This window comes from Notolabrus celidotus, chromosome 3, assembly GCF_009762535.1.
Source record: "Notolabrus celidotus isolate fNotCel1 chromosome 3, fNotCel1.pri, whole genome shotgun sequence".
NCBI lineage: Eukaryota > Metazoa > Chordata > Actinopteri > Labriformes > Labridae > Notolabrus > Notolabrus celidotus.
The window spans coordinates 36,933,200-36,948,722 of NC_048274.1; the positions used below are offsets into that span (position 1 = coordinate 36,933,200).

Sequence of the window (15,523 nt, forward strand, 5' to 3'; positions counted from 1 at the left end):
GAAAACAGAGTGTTCTGAGGAGGACTGAAGAAGAGGGTTTTTCAGGCATGCCAAAATCTGATTTCAAAGTGTTTTTTTGTTCATAAACTTTAAAGACATGTTTTGGGGACCTCTTAGACCAATACATATTGATGAAAAAAGCGTGTTATGTCACCTTTAAGTTTAATTTATAATAAAATAGTCTTAAACTTTTTTTTATACAAATAAATACACCACACTTGTTGGATCATGATTTTTGCCAGGCTGTCACTTGTTTATGTTTTTCTTGTTTTCGGTTTCCATCCACATCATGTTGTTTCAGATGCGGTCCAAAAAAAAAAAGAAGGCTTTTTTTCTATTTGACCAAAATCTAAATCCATCCACCTGTTCATGCTCTGCACTCGGACATTTGTGATAACAACTGCAAAGGTCTTTGATGAGTCCTGCCCACATTTGCCTTCAGAACTTATCACCTGCAGCCACAAAACATAGACTAAAAACACTCCATGCCCTCGTCATAACTTCCTTTCTTTCAGACAGAACTCATTTACATTTATCTTTAAAGGCTCTGCAAACACGCCAGTTCGCCCACACAGGTGTTTGGCTTGAGTTTTAATTGACTGGATATCTTCTGAGGAAATGAAAAAGGAACTTGTGCTTATCAAATTGAATCCTGAATATTGATTTTCAGACTGATAGAGACTAAATAGAACTGAAGCAATACAAAAGCACATTTTTAAGCTGCTGTACAGCTTCCCTGCTTTTCATTGGTCAAAAGTGCAATATGAGATGCATGGTGGTGCAGTGGTTAGTGCTGTTGTCTCACCGCAATACAGTTGCTGGTTCAAATCCCATGGCTTTTCTGTGTGAGATTTGCATGTTCTCGATGTGGGTGCACATCCATGCATGGATGGATGGATGGATGGATGGATGGATGGATGGATGGATGGATGGATGGATGGATGGATGGATGGATGGATGGATGGATGGATGGATGGATGGATGGATGGATGGATGGAAAACCGATCAGATTCGGAATCAGAAGGGATAAAAGTCAGGTTGTTCAGAAAGATTACAAAATCTGACAACTTGATTAGATCAGGTAATCTAAATCTGATCAGGATTACACCTCCAGTATGTGTAGTAGGGATGGGTCATTATTTTCAAATGCTCAAATATTCGTTCACTTATTAAAAACTGAAGAGTCAATGTGAATATTATCTCATTTAAATGTACAGTTTTTCAGCATTGTTACCATAGACATGGTTTTTACCAGGGCCTGGTTGTAAAACGCTATTACCGCCATATGGTGGCTATAAAGCATCTTAAAGCTGTTTGCATTAACCCTCCTGTTATGTTGCGGGTCAAATTGACCCTTTTTAAAATCTATTTTAGGCAATATATGCCTTTCAAACCAGCTAAATGCAGCACCTGGGCAGCTTGGGACAAATGATGTGTCGTGTCAATTTATCAACATCACTTCATAAAAAGAAAAAAAATCTAAATGTAAAATAAAATAAACAAAAATCTATGTCATGTAAAACTATTGTATTCATATTTAGGTCTTTCAATATACATTAAAAAAAGTTCTAACATGAATTGTCATGAAGAACAGGTGAGTTATCCTCATTGAACCATGATCTGTGTGAATAAAAAAAACACCAATGGACTAAATATTGATTTAAATGGTTAATAATGGAGTTAAAATTTAGATTAAAACAAATGTGTATTGGGATTTTTTGGGGTTCTGACACTTTTGGATAATTGAACATGCCCTGTGTCAAATTGACCCAGGAACATTATTGCTGTTCCAGAGAAACAAACATAACAGGAGGGTTAAGTAACAGAAGAAGAAGAAGAATGCTAACTGTATTAAACAGCAAAACAAAAACATTAAGGATAGTCGCTGGGAGTATGTGTGTACTGGTGTGAGATTCAGAAACGGAAAAAAAATGCAGATACCAAGCATGGCTGTAAAATGTAAACATACACGCACTGCTGCTATATCTCAGAAACACAGGCATAAAGGTTGAGACTGACGCTGCCTGTGCCGCACCTTTGGGGGGATTGATTACGATTGATCACAGAATAGATGCCAGTGACTATCAATAGTGTTTTGTCTTGAAATGACAAAACACATCCCTAATGTGTTGCTCAAAACACTCAAGTGGGACTAGGATCCCAAAAATCAGAACTATCCTGATCTCAGCAGAGGGCTGGATTCCGGCTGGAGTGCAGAAACAAAATCACAGGCAGGGTTTAAACTTTGAACTTGAGGGTTCACAAAAAATGAAGGCCCAGCATAAATAACTTGAGCTCATCGTACACACCACTTTGCATGTGGAGATGTCTCTATGCAACATTATAGACGCAGACAAAGGACCACTCATAATGTGGAACACACTGCATGAGTATGTGGATTAACCAACTTAAGTTGCATTCTTGAAAGCCCGTATCCATGCTGGTTGCTCATGTTAAAATACCAAAGAGGAAAAATATGTGTAGTACTGAAGTTAAACAGCTGTGTAGAGTGAATTACATTTTTTTAAATAAGGTATACAACTTTAAATATTTCACCAGCATGTCCGTGGATAACCTGAAATCCTAATGATTCAAATCAGGCTGGTAATGTTTGAATCACAGTAAGAAGAGGCATGTACTTTGTACTCTCCATCAAGCTGGAGTGAGGGGGTGTGCTCTGGAAGAAAAAAAAGTCACATTTATGCTAACTCTAACAGAACACAGTGTTTGGTAACTTCACAAAATTTCAAACACAACTTCCCCCAACTTACACCATCCTAACCATTCAGAATATCTGAGTGAGGAAACAGTGTGTGGGAGTGCAGCCTCAGTAATGAAACAGCTGCTTTTCAGATGATTATTTTAGTTACTTCCACCTGCAAAGAGCTGAGATAACATTCCGACTGTGCGCACACACATACACACACACACACACACACACACACACAAACTCTCATGGTTAAGTGGTGCTGAGTGGAAATAATGATGACAACTAATAGTGAGATTCAGAAAGGATTTGGGAGTGTTACAAGTGTGCCGGGCGGTAAATTTCCCCCCTGAAGTCTCACTGCTGATTGAGAGGTGGGTAGTTCAATCAAGGACATCTTTCTCCCCCTCAGACTCGTCTCTGTTCAGCCTCAGGATGAGTTAGACAAGAGAAGGAGACACGCACACACACAGAGAACACAGACACAGAGCCGCACTTTCCCTGTTTCAGCAGCAGGCCAAATGCTGCTAATTTAAACAATTTAGAACACGACAAGGAGCAGGAGGACAGGAAGACAATTAAGGGGGCGAGAGAGTGAGTCAGTGCCAGCACAAGTAGAGGCTCTAAAAAATGATGGGGATAAAAAAATCACAGGGGGACAAAACTGTATCTTTAAAATGACGGATTCACAGATGAACAGTGACACACGTTTCCAGAGACTAGATCAAATAATTGCTTTTAATTACACAGACAGATGGACACAATGAAACAGATCTATAAAACTAATAGGAGAGAGAGAGAGAGAGAGAGAGAGAGAGAGAGAGAGAGAGAGAGAGAGAGAGAGAGAGAGAGAGAGAGAGAGAGAGAGAGAGAGAGAGAGAGAGAGAGAGGAGCTTTATTTTCACTGGACTATAATTATCCAGGAGCTCCTGTGAGTAAGGATCTTTGCCTGTATTAAGACATCTTGAAAACCAGAAAATGACAGCCGTGGTTATTAAAATAAACACTTCAAATGGCTCTGTAATAATGACTCTGCTCTTTCAGGAAGTGCGGAGGCTGACACACTGGGGTTTAAAAATAAGATAAAATGAAATCCATTAATCCTAAAGAAAAAATTATAATCCAGGATTGCTTTAAATATACAGTGAAAAAAATAAGAGTACAACAGCAAATCAAATGTAAGTGATGAATTAAATATTAAATGTGAAAATGTTAGAAGCCGTGCCGAATAATGCAGTTTTTATGCGCTGGCAGCACTTGTTTCCTACGCAAAAACAATGCAGTTTAATGTTTTCACCATTTAGCGTCCAGGTTATCTTTGCTGTTGCGCTCTCAGGGCTCTCAGTTTAAAATGGTTAAACTTGAAGGACACTGTCAGTCTCACTTCTCCATCACCGACCAATCAAAATCGAGAAAGGGTATAGGACTTGTGATATCAACGATGGCAACCACTATGGCAGAGGTCCATTCGCCAGAGAAATGAGACACGAGAAACCACACTCTTTTTGAAGCATAGAGTGCATTAGAAAACAAACACAACAGTCACTACAGAGGGAAACGGAAGTGCTGTGAGGCAACTTTTGTACCTTTGCATCAGTAAAGCCTGGTGAGACGTGCTCTGGAACTGAGGTTGTGCTGCCAGCGAAAAACATGTAAATGGACACAGAGCCTAGAGCACAGACAAAGTGTTTCTAATAGAATAAGAACAGAAAGATGATTCATTAAGTCTAAAAACAAACTATGTAGATAATAGTGACTAAACTAACAGTAGCAGTAAGTAGTAGTAAGACAGTGCGTGGTGTAATAAGTAGTTATACATGGGGCACCGTTGCATAGCGGTCTACAGTCATGGCCAAAAGTTTTGAGAATGAAACAACTATTAATTTTCACAAAGTCTGCTGCTTCAGTTTTTATAATGGCAAATGGTAATGGTAAATGCATATACTCCAGAATGTTATGAGGAGTGATCAGCTCAACTGCAAATAATTGCAAAGTCCCTCTTTGCCTTGAAAATGAACTTTATCACCAAAAACACATTTCCACTGCATTTCAGCCCTGCCACAAAAGGACCAGCTAACATCATTTCAATGACACACAGGTGTCACACACATTAACACAGGTGTGGGTGTTGATGAGGACAAGGCTGGCGATCAATCTGTCATGATTGAGTGACTGGACACTTTAAAAGGAAGATGGTGCATGACACCATTGTTCCTCATCTGTTAGCCATGGTTACCTGCAAGGAAACACGTGCAGCCATCATTGCATTGCACAAAAAGGGCCTAACAGGGAAGTTTATAGCAGAGAGTAAGATTGCACCTCAGTCAACCGTCTATCCAATTATCAAGGACTTCAAGGAGAGAGGTTCAATTGTTGCCAAACAGGCTCCAGGGCGCCCAAGAAAGTCCAGCAAGCGCCAGGACCGTCTCCTGAAGGTGTTACAGCTGCTGGATCGGGCCACCACCAGTGCAGAGCTTGCTCAGGAATGGCAGCAGGCAGGTGTTAGTGCATCTGCACGCACAGTGAGGCGAAGACTTTTGGAGGAAGGCCTGGTGTCAAGGAGGGCAGCAAAGAAGCCACTTCTCTCCAGTAAAAACATCAGGGACAGACTGATATTCTGCAGAAGGTACAGGGACTGGACTGCTGAGGACTGGGGTAAAGTCATTTTCTCTGATGAATCCCCTTTCCGATTGTTTGGGGCATCTGGAGGAAGGCTTGTTCGTAGAAGACCAGGTGAGCGCTACCGTCAGTCCTGTCTCTTGCCAACAGTGAAGCATCCTGAGACCATTCATGTGTGGGGTTGCTTTTCGGTCAAGGGAGTGGGCTCTCTCACAATCTTGCCTAAAAACACAGCCATGAATAAAGAATGGTACCAGAACGTCCTCCGAGAGCAACTTCTCCCAACCATCCAAGGGCAGTTTGGTGATGAAGAATGCCTTTTCCAGCATGATGGAGCACCTTGCCATAAAGCAAAAGTCATAACAAAATGGCTCGGGGAACAAAACATTAAGATTTTGGGCCCTTGGCCAGGAAACTCCCCAGATCTTAATCTCATTGAGAACTTGTGGTCAATCCTCAAGAGGCGGGTGGACAATCAAAAACCCACAAATTCTGACAAACTCCAAGCATTGATTATGCAAGAATGGACTGCCATCAGTCAGGATTTGGTCCAGAAGTTGATTGACAGCATGCCAGGGAGAATTGCAGAGGTCTTGAAAAAGAAGGGTCAACACTGCAAATATTGACTTATTGCATGAATTCTGTGTAACTCTCCATAAAAGCTTTTGATACTTATGAAATGCTTCTAATTGTATTTCATTATACCATAGAAACATCTGACAAAAACACCTAAAAACCCTGAAGCAGCAGACTTTGTGAAAATGTAATATTTGTGTCATTCTCAAAACTTTTGGCCATGACTGTATATGATGCTCCATATGACGCTCCATATACAGAGGCTATAGTCCTCGCTAAATCAGTGGCAGGTTGACCATTTGCTGTATACCTTCCCGCTCTCTGCTCCCCATATTTGCCGTCTCTCTTCGGCTGTCCTGTCAACTTAAGGCAAAAAAAATCCCCAGATCTCAATCTAATGGAGCATCTGAAGGATGTGCTGCACAACAAGGTCTGATCCATGGAGGCGCAACCTCCCAACATCCAGCACTTAAAGGATCGGCTGCAAACATCGTGGTGTCAGATATCACAGCACACCTTCAGAGGTCGAGTTGGGTCCATGTCACATCAGGTCAGGGTCAGGGCAGTTCTGGTCCTGACCTTGACAACATCAAGTAGGCGATGAGAATAACACAGGCGGAGGAACATGAGGAGAAGTGCAAAACTGGCTTTCTGACAGCCAATTAAAGAAACATTTCCACATAGAGCTTACATTTAGACTGAGAATACTGCATTAGATGGGGTTTGTAAAATTAGCCATATCATGTGGTAGAGCTGACCCTGTCAGCAGAGGTTGATAGCCGAGCCTTCGTTCTGCTTCTCTGGCCTCTTTCTCAACAGAGGGGGTCTAGATGTGTGGCATCCCCGGTGGCCAATACACTTACTATTAACAAGTACCTCATACAACCCCACTGAAAAAAACAGAACCTTCCCTTTAACTGAAACATTAACTGATACATTATTACAGCGTCTTCATTTTTAAATTTAATGTTTTTCATTTTAACAATCTGTTAACAGTTTTGATCATTTGGAGAGATTTTCTTGAATAGCTGGATTTGCTTCAGGCACACAGAAGTGTCACTGCTGCATTTTCTGTAAGACCATGTATTTAAGCAGGCGAATGAAAAAGCTCCTATCATAATAAACTCAACAGGATCAAATATATTTGACTCAGAGTTAAGTCTCACAGCAAATTAAAAGATTTTCACACAGTTTTGAAGGTGCTGTAAACTCACCCGTTAAAATGACTGCAAGATCCTGACAGATATACCGTCAGTGCTCATGGAGAATCCATTACATTTTATCATGACGTCATAGCTGCATAAAAAAGCTAGGAGGCTGATCCTCCCAGATGCATGTGATGGCTACAAATATATACTATTTATAATACAGTTGTGGGGAAATATCAGATCACAAATCCAGATGTTCCTGCAGAACCTCTAGGTGACATACAGTCACATATGACTGAATTAGTGCAACATACAGTGAGTAGAGAAAGTATTCAGACCCCTTCACTTTTTCTACATTTTGTTATGTTACACCCTTATTCCAAAATGGATCAAATTATTTTTTCTTCAACATTCTCCACACATGACCCCATAATGACAAAGTGAAAAATGTTTTGTAGAAATTTTTGCAAATCAGTAAAAAATAAAACACTCAAATATTGCATGTGCATATGTATTCCAACCCTTTTCTTTGAAACTCAAAATAGAGCTCAGGTGCATCCTGTTTCCTCTGACCATCCTTGAAATGTTTCTACATCTCGATTGGAGTCCACCTGTGGTAAATTCAATTGATTGGACATGATTTGGAAAGTCACACACCTGTCTATATAAGATCCTACAGTTGACAGTGCATGTCAGAGCACAGTCAAAAGAATCGTCTGTAGACCTCCGAGACAGGATTGTAGCGAGGCACAGATCTGGGGAAGGACACAAACAAAATTTCTGCTGCATTGAAGGTCCCAAAGAGCACAGTGGTGTCCATCATAAGTAAATGAAAGAAGTTGAAATCACCAGGACTCTCCCTAGAGCTGGCTGCCTGGCCAAAATGAGCAATCGAGGGAGAAGGACCTTGTTCAGGGAGGTGACCAAGAACCCAACGGTCACTCTGACAGAGCTCCAGCATTCCTCTGTGGAGATGGGAAAACCTTCCAGAAGGACAACCATCTCTGGAGCACTCCACAGATCAGGTCTTTATGATGGAGTGACCAGACGGAAGCCACTCCTCGGTACAAAGCACATGAAAGTTTGCCAATAGGCACCTTAAGGACTCTCAGACCATGAGAAACCACATTCTCTGGTCTGATGAAACCAAAATTGAAGTCTTTGGCCTGAATGTCTGGAGGAAACCAGGCACCGCTCATCACCTGGCCAATACCATCTCTACAGTGAAGCCTGGTGGTGACAGCATCATGCTGTAGGGTTGTTTTTCAGCAGGAGGAACTGAGAGACTAGTCAGGATCAAGGGAAAGATGAACGCAGCAAAGTACAGAGAGACTCTTGACGAAAACCTTCTCCAGAGCGCTCTGGACCTCAGACTGCAGCAAAGGTTCACCTTCCAACAGGACAACGATCCTCAGCACACAGCCAAGATAACAAAGGAGTGGCTTCAGGACAAGTCTCTGAATGTCCTTGAGTGGCCCAGCCAGAGCCTGGACTTGAACCTGATTGAACATCTCTGGAAAGACCTGAAAATAGCTGTGCACTGACACTCCCCATCCAACCTCATCGAGATTGAGAGGATGTGCAAAGAAGAATGGGAGAAACTCCCCAAATCCAGGTGTGCTAAGCTTGTAGCATCATACCTGAGAAGACTGGAGGCTGTAATCACTGCCAAAGGTGCTTCAACAAAGTATTTAGTAAAGGGTATGAATACTTATGCACATGCCATATTTGAGTGTTTTATTTTTCTACAAAACATTTTTCACTTTGTCATTATGGAGTATTGTGTGTAGATTGATGAGGGAAAAAATGAATTGAATCCATTGTGGAAAAAGGCTGTAACATAACAAAATGTAAAAACAGTGAAGGGGTCTGAATACTTTCCGTACCCACTGTATATTAACTGGAACCACTTCATGTTATCAAAAACAGATGTAAAGTATGATGAGGAATAGTGATCTGCTATAATTCAGAGTAATGGTGAGTTTGGAGAGCTCTTTCAGTGCATCTCAGCTATGTAATGCTAGGAAAACTACAGAGTAGTGCTCAATGATTTCTAACCTGAAAAATGTAACTCTTGTAACGGGAAGAAAGGTGTTAGATTCTAAGTTCTGAGTGCAAAGCCTAAAGTCAAAATGTACAATGTAGGCTTTGTCTAATCAGATGTCATTCTCCAAAATGTAGCATCCAAAATGCTTACACAAGTCTTTTTGGCCATCATATTGCTCCGTAAAAAAGGCACTGACAACATCCTAATTCATACAAGTTCATGGATTTGTGGGACAAACAAAGTCAGTGTTTCACTCAAACCTGCTGACTTTTCCTTTTTAGCGTTTCCTTCACAAAACAGGTCGTCGTGCTGAGTAGCTAGAAGAGCCTCCTGAATTTGCAGCAAAACTGCTGTCAAAGCCCTCATTAATAATTTTCACTGCAGCCTTCATAATTCTCAACCACAGAGTGTATATCTGGATCCAGAAGAGGAGAGGTGGCAGGAGGTGGAGAGAAAAAAATCACAAGGAATATTTCATGACAAAATATTCCAGCTCAGACGGATGAGATGCAGATCCAGCAGAGACCGGCGTGATGACCGCTGTGTTTGGTGAAGTTTGTAAAGTGGCCGCTGGTGAGAGGGTTTAAAAAGAGGAGTAACTGACTGATCTTCAAACTGTAGTTATTCTGATTATACATTGTATGATTCAGATTTCTATGTGCCAATGTGACAAAAGAAATAATGATACTGGAGGAGAGCTCATCGTGAAATTTAAATATCCCAACTATCTTTCATATAACTAAATTCAAACTCTGGTCTCTCCTCTGAGCTCTTTAAAGTGATATGCAGGGTTTGCTCCCTGCTCTAGCTGCAGCCTGCATGGTGAAGCGACCGTACAGAGTGTGTACTGAGGTTATCTGTGAGCCCTGATACTCGGTGTATTAGACGTGTCTGAGCTTAAGCTGTTTCTTTTCTATGCTGCACATGTAACACTTGCACTACTCTAAACTCTGCACGCATAACATTTGAATTTATATGTGAGAGAGCAAAGCCCCGAAGCTATTCCAAATCATGTCTTCTTTATTTTCAATCAGGCTTCATTGATTGACACCAAACTGAATTTAAGAAAGGTGAAAATGAGGAAGAGAAAAGCAGAGCACACGGAGAGGCTGGAGCGATGTCTGCGACTTTAAAAACTGCACACTCACAACTATAACTCAGAGTTGGAGGCAGTGGAACGAGCAGGCCCTGTTATTGATTTATTGACTGTCCATTTAAACAGAGTATCAGCCTACAGCTGAGCTGTGGAGTCTCTGCTGTTATCAAGTGCAGAGCTGTGAGTTATGGCTGTGCAAAGTAAAGATGAAGCTCCGCTGGTTGTTATCGTGTTAACCTGAACCTCGGTTCTTCAAAGTCTGAGGTCATGAATGATTGCACTGCAAATTATGATAATCCCCTCATCAACCTGTCTAAACACATAGCTCTAAAGCTGCACCTGACTGAGAATGATAGGATTTAACTGTTCAAGAAAAGGATTCCACTGTTTCTTAAGTGATAGTATGAATTTTAAACATTTCTATATACTTGTATAAGCCATATCTTACCTTTTAGACCTGTAGTTAGATTTAGAGACAGAGGTAACGTGTATTTCTGACCGCATACTCTGATGGAGGTTGACCTTTCTGAAGTTAAAGGTTTGCTCTGTATAGTTGAAGTTTAAATTGTTATTTCCCTCTTAGGGAGTGTTTCTTTATGATCTTCAAACTGTATTTAAGAGAGCTGTTCATTTTGTCTTTGCATCAACCATGATAATGTCCTGAATAAACCATCAGATATATTCCAGTCTCTGCATCTTGGTGCCGTTAATGAACACCAGATGAAACATCTCACACTATCATTCACTTTAACACTAATCTCAGCCGACATCAGTTTAAAGATTTACCTGTGAGGCTGTCTTGTCACACTCATGGCGAGTATTCAATTGCTTGCCATGAGTCAGCCATGAGTGCTGACTAATCTCATAGTGTTTCACATCAGATAACCAGTCTTTAACAGAATGACTTGCCCAGATAGAGGATTCTATCTAACTACAGAGCTACAGTTCAACAGTCGGGCTGATATTTCTCTAACCTCTGCAGAAGAGAGACAGATTTTCAACATGAACCTGCTTTCACAGGATCAATCGGCGGGTGTGTTTGTTTTAGAGAGAAGCAGATCTAGCTGGATGATCTGACTCTTTGTAGAAACCTACATGATGACAGACACGTGAAATCAAAACCAAAAACTAGCTGGATGCCCCCCGCCGTCCTGTGTCCAACAAAGAACTTCAGAGAAACAATCGTTGGAACTGAGATGAACTGAAAATGATTTTGTGTTTTTTCAGTGTTTAGCTCCTGAAAGAAACTTTGTGTTACTCTGGCGCCCCCTGTGGACAAAGTGTTACCTCTTGCTTATTTTGTTGTGCATACGTTTGACAAAACACGTCACCCTGCTTTCTAAAAGTCAAATGAATCACTCACTGTGGACAACCGTCTCATCTGACAACTGCCCCCTCGCAGGAGCTACATACAATCTATATTATGATATAGAAATGATCAGTCTTTTTGCTAAAGGTCTTGTTTACTCTATGTGGTCATAAGGAAGCATCACTCTGTTTCACAAGTACTTAAACCTCAGCACAACAGCTTTAATCAACATCTGCACTTGTTTCTATGAACTCTCAACCCTGAGCAGCCGTCGACTGAATGACTTTGTAAAGCTTACAGCCTGACACGCAATCAGCCCCGCTTTCCCGGTGAGCAACCGTACAGCCGAATAGCAAGAGTGCAGAGATCTGACTGACAATATCATCTAATCATCTGAATCGACAACTTCTATGGGAAAACCTTCCTGATGCTTTACTCATGAGATCACTGCACATGTATGATGAGCTCTAATAACGGCCTCTTCATTTGTAATCTAATCTTAATATGATCTCTGAAGCCGTCTTCTAAACCTAATCCATGTTATGAGGATAAATTGCCTTTGTAAGAGTTATAAAGATAAAGAGAAGAGTCTAATCTGCAGAGACGATTTGTCATCCTATGGAAACCAGATAGAGATCACGTTGTTGTTTTTGACACAGCCATATTAAATCTACATCTGAACACATGCATCCTTTGTTAGTCATACATGATTCATACATGCAGCCCATCCCCTGCAGCTAGAATTACCACAACGGGTCCTCTACAGCTTTACATAAATGCTCTCTTCTATGTGTGCATCCATCTCCACTGTGTCCCACATCATTACCACGCAGTTTGAGAATCTGCTGTGATCTTTACATACAAAACTAAAACATCCTCAGCTACAGCGAGTGAGAGGATACACCATAACCCCCCCTCCCAACCTCATCTTAACACTTTCATCTGGAATGTAATTAGCGCAGCAGCAAGAAGCTTAGCACTCCGCCCTGCTCTCATCCCCAACCAAGGTAACTGTAGGCAGCCCCTAATCCTCAGAGCCTAATGGGATTAGCTCCGGAGGGAAGGGAACCCATGTCACACGCACAAGTACATTCAAAATCCCAACCTCTCCTCCTCTGTGTTGCTATCCATCTCGCTCTCTCTCCCTGGGCCATTCCTCTATCAGCCTAATAGGATTAGACTAAAAATGGGCCATTTCTTAAAAATCACATCTGGTCCACTCAGTGTCATCATGCTGCTGATGATAGCATGGAAATAATGAGCTTTGGATTAAGATTTATTAAGCATTCAAGGGGACTACAGTGATCATCTCTGAGTGAGCCCTAAATCTGAACTGGGTCTAATTTAGCCTCTAATGCTTTAATTATCTGTTTGTTTGAATGGAGGGCTGTTATCCAACATGTCTGTAAGAAGATTGTTAATCTGGTGAAGAATTACATGAAGGAAAACATGTTAACACAATCTATTTGTACCAGTAGCTGATGAAAACTCATCTGATTGAGTCTGCACTGGGTGGGAAGAGAAGGTTTCAGTGTGTGAGGCTGAGCTCTGAGTACATATACAGTTTATTCCAGGATTAAAACCAGCACTCTGTGCATTCACTCACAGCACAGAGCAATTTGTATTCATTAAGTCGAGCAATCTCATTTACAACAAACCGCATACAGCTGCAAACAAGCAAGTATGTAAATTCATTATCACCAACAAAAACATGCTATATGAGCTCTTAAGTGTTTTAAATCATTCATGCACACTACAACAATAAGTGGACGATTGCTCATCTCTTCGGCTGCAACCAAAAATTGATTTCAGAATATTTTAATCTGAGGATTGTTTCTTTTTTTGGATTAATTAAGACATCTCTGAAACGTGCAAACGGTTTCAGAAAGTGTTAAACATTTCCGAGAGCTCAACATGAAGTCTTCATGTAGCTTCTAATATTCTGTTACCAAATTGTTCTGTTCACTGTCATAAATGACAAAGAAAAGTAGGAAATCTTTATGTTTAAGAAATCTGAACAAGCAAATGTTTCATCTCTTGGAAATTGACGATAAATCTAATGATGAATAAATAAATCTGATGCAATAAGATAAGTTGTATTTTTGGACATGTTTGCCTTCATTGATAGGACAGCTGAAGAGAGACAGGAAATCAAGGGAGTAGAGACATGCAGTTCAGGGTTCAGGCCGGGAGTTGAACCAGTGACTGATGCAATGAGGACTAAAGGCTGATTTATACTTCTGCGTCTCCCCTATGCAGCAGGGGCTGGCTGATGCGGACATGATCACCACATACTTGTGCATCGATGTGTCCATGTCCCGCAGCAATTCTCCTCTGAAACGCTTGAGGGCAGTGTGGTCTCTCTGATATCCAGTTGCCTGCTTCCGGCCCCGCTACGATCTCTGTTTACTTTTCCACAGCGATTCAGAGCGTGTTATGTTAATCTACACGTCAGCTAAATGCGTAGGCCTCTACGTAGGTACGGGAGCTACGCGGACCTCCCACGTAGGCTACGCCATCAATTCGACGCACATGTATAAATCCGACTTAATCCTCTGAACATGGGGAGCGTACTCAAACAGCTAGGCCCACAGACACCCAGAAAAGCCACATTTTTAAAAGAAAACTTCTTTTGGTATTTCTGCCTCATTTGATTCTTCACCTTTCAACACAAGCTCTTGACTGCAGCATTGAAACTAAAGTCAGCTTCAGTCTGTCTCTCCTCTACCTTCAGTCTTTCTGGCTTGTATGCAGATGTTCAGTTGCGATGCTGTTTTATTAAACTTCTAATACTGAGTGCTTTAACACTGAGGGTTGTAAAAGCAGCTAATTTACATTTCCCACCATTTTAACTGAAACTTGTGTCTCTCTGCTGCTCTGGATGCTACAACACAAAGTCAAAAGAAACACTGCGGGAATAACACAACGTGTCCTTGGCTAGACATTGCTGTTGCCTAGTTTTATGGTATGTGGTGCTAGACCAACAGGAAGCCCGGCACCCCACATCCAACCTGATGACTGGAAAATGTCAGACACACACAGATGTGCAAACACAAAAACACACACAGCAGCCGCAGTACGGAGCCTCTCCAATTCTCAGCTCCATCTCTGATCCCGCCGTGCTGACGCTCTTGATCGAAAGCCCGGCTGCAGAGACCCCGAGGAGGGCTACAGCTCTGCCAACAGCTGGGACCTTTCCAGCACCCCCAAAGTCTTCCTCATGCAAACCCATCGGCTTTCATCACTCATCGATGAGGCACCCCCGCAAACAAGCAGCAATGCACGAGTACACACACATGCAGCGGAACACACACTAATGAAGGACATCAGGCAAAGTGAAACTTGATCAGCAGAAACAACCTAATCAGATTGGTTTCAATTTGGTGTGTGCTCCATAGTTGCTAGTGCTGCTCTTTGTGTTTGTGTGTTTGTGTGTGCGTGCGTACCTAATCCAGGTCATGAGCTCCACAGTGTCTGGATCATAAAACTCCCTCAGCTCTGATAGCTCCTCCATTAGCTTGGGCCAGAACTGCAGAGAAACAGACAGACAGCAGTGATGGAGGATCTGGTGTTAGTGTTCATTTAGGCCGTAAAGCAGAGCAGCAGACAAACAGATATACCTTAAATAACAGCTCATAACTGCTCTGGATATAACAGCGCATACAGCTGTCGTTTAGACTTTTCAAATGGCAAAATAAATAAAAGGGAAGGTATCCCGTTATGATCCAATTGCTTTTTATCATTTTCTTCCCAGACTTCTATTCCAGGCGTTTTCCTTTCTCATATCACTGCACACAGTTTGCACAAACCGGCTCCAGCTTTGTAATGAGACCGTCAATACAGTGATGAACATAACGCAGCGAGTGAATGGCATACCTTGTAATACAGGCAAGCGATCATGGCCACTGGGACAGCATATCTGACAAGCCTCAACTGCAAAACGAGAGAAAGAAAACAGGCGTAATGAAATGAAAGAGCATAATCGTATCACAGGCAGTGACGGTGGAGTCAGACAGAGATA

General features: G+C 41.6%; 1 protein-coding gene across 2 annotated transcripts in view; it reads right to left on the minus strand.

Moving 5' to 3' along the window:
* dpy19l3 (dpy-19 like C-mannosyltransferase 3) overlaps positions 1-15,523 on the minus strand; it is a 120,956-nt gene that overhangs the window by 34,066 nt on the left and 71,367 nt on the right. For both annotated transcript variants that reach the window (XM_034680886.1, XM_034680885.1), the window contains exons 15-16: positions 15,379-15,435; positions 14,949-15,031 (exon numbers count right to left, since the gene is read on the minus strand). In XM_034680886.1, coding sequence (XP_034536777.1) covers positions 14,949-15,031; positions 15,379-15,435 — 140 coding nt within the window. The remainder of the gene's footprint in view (positions 1-14,948; positions 15,032-15,378; positions 15,436-15,523) is intronic.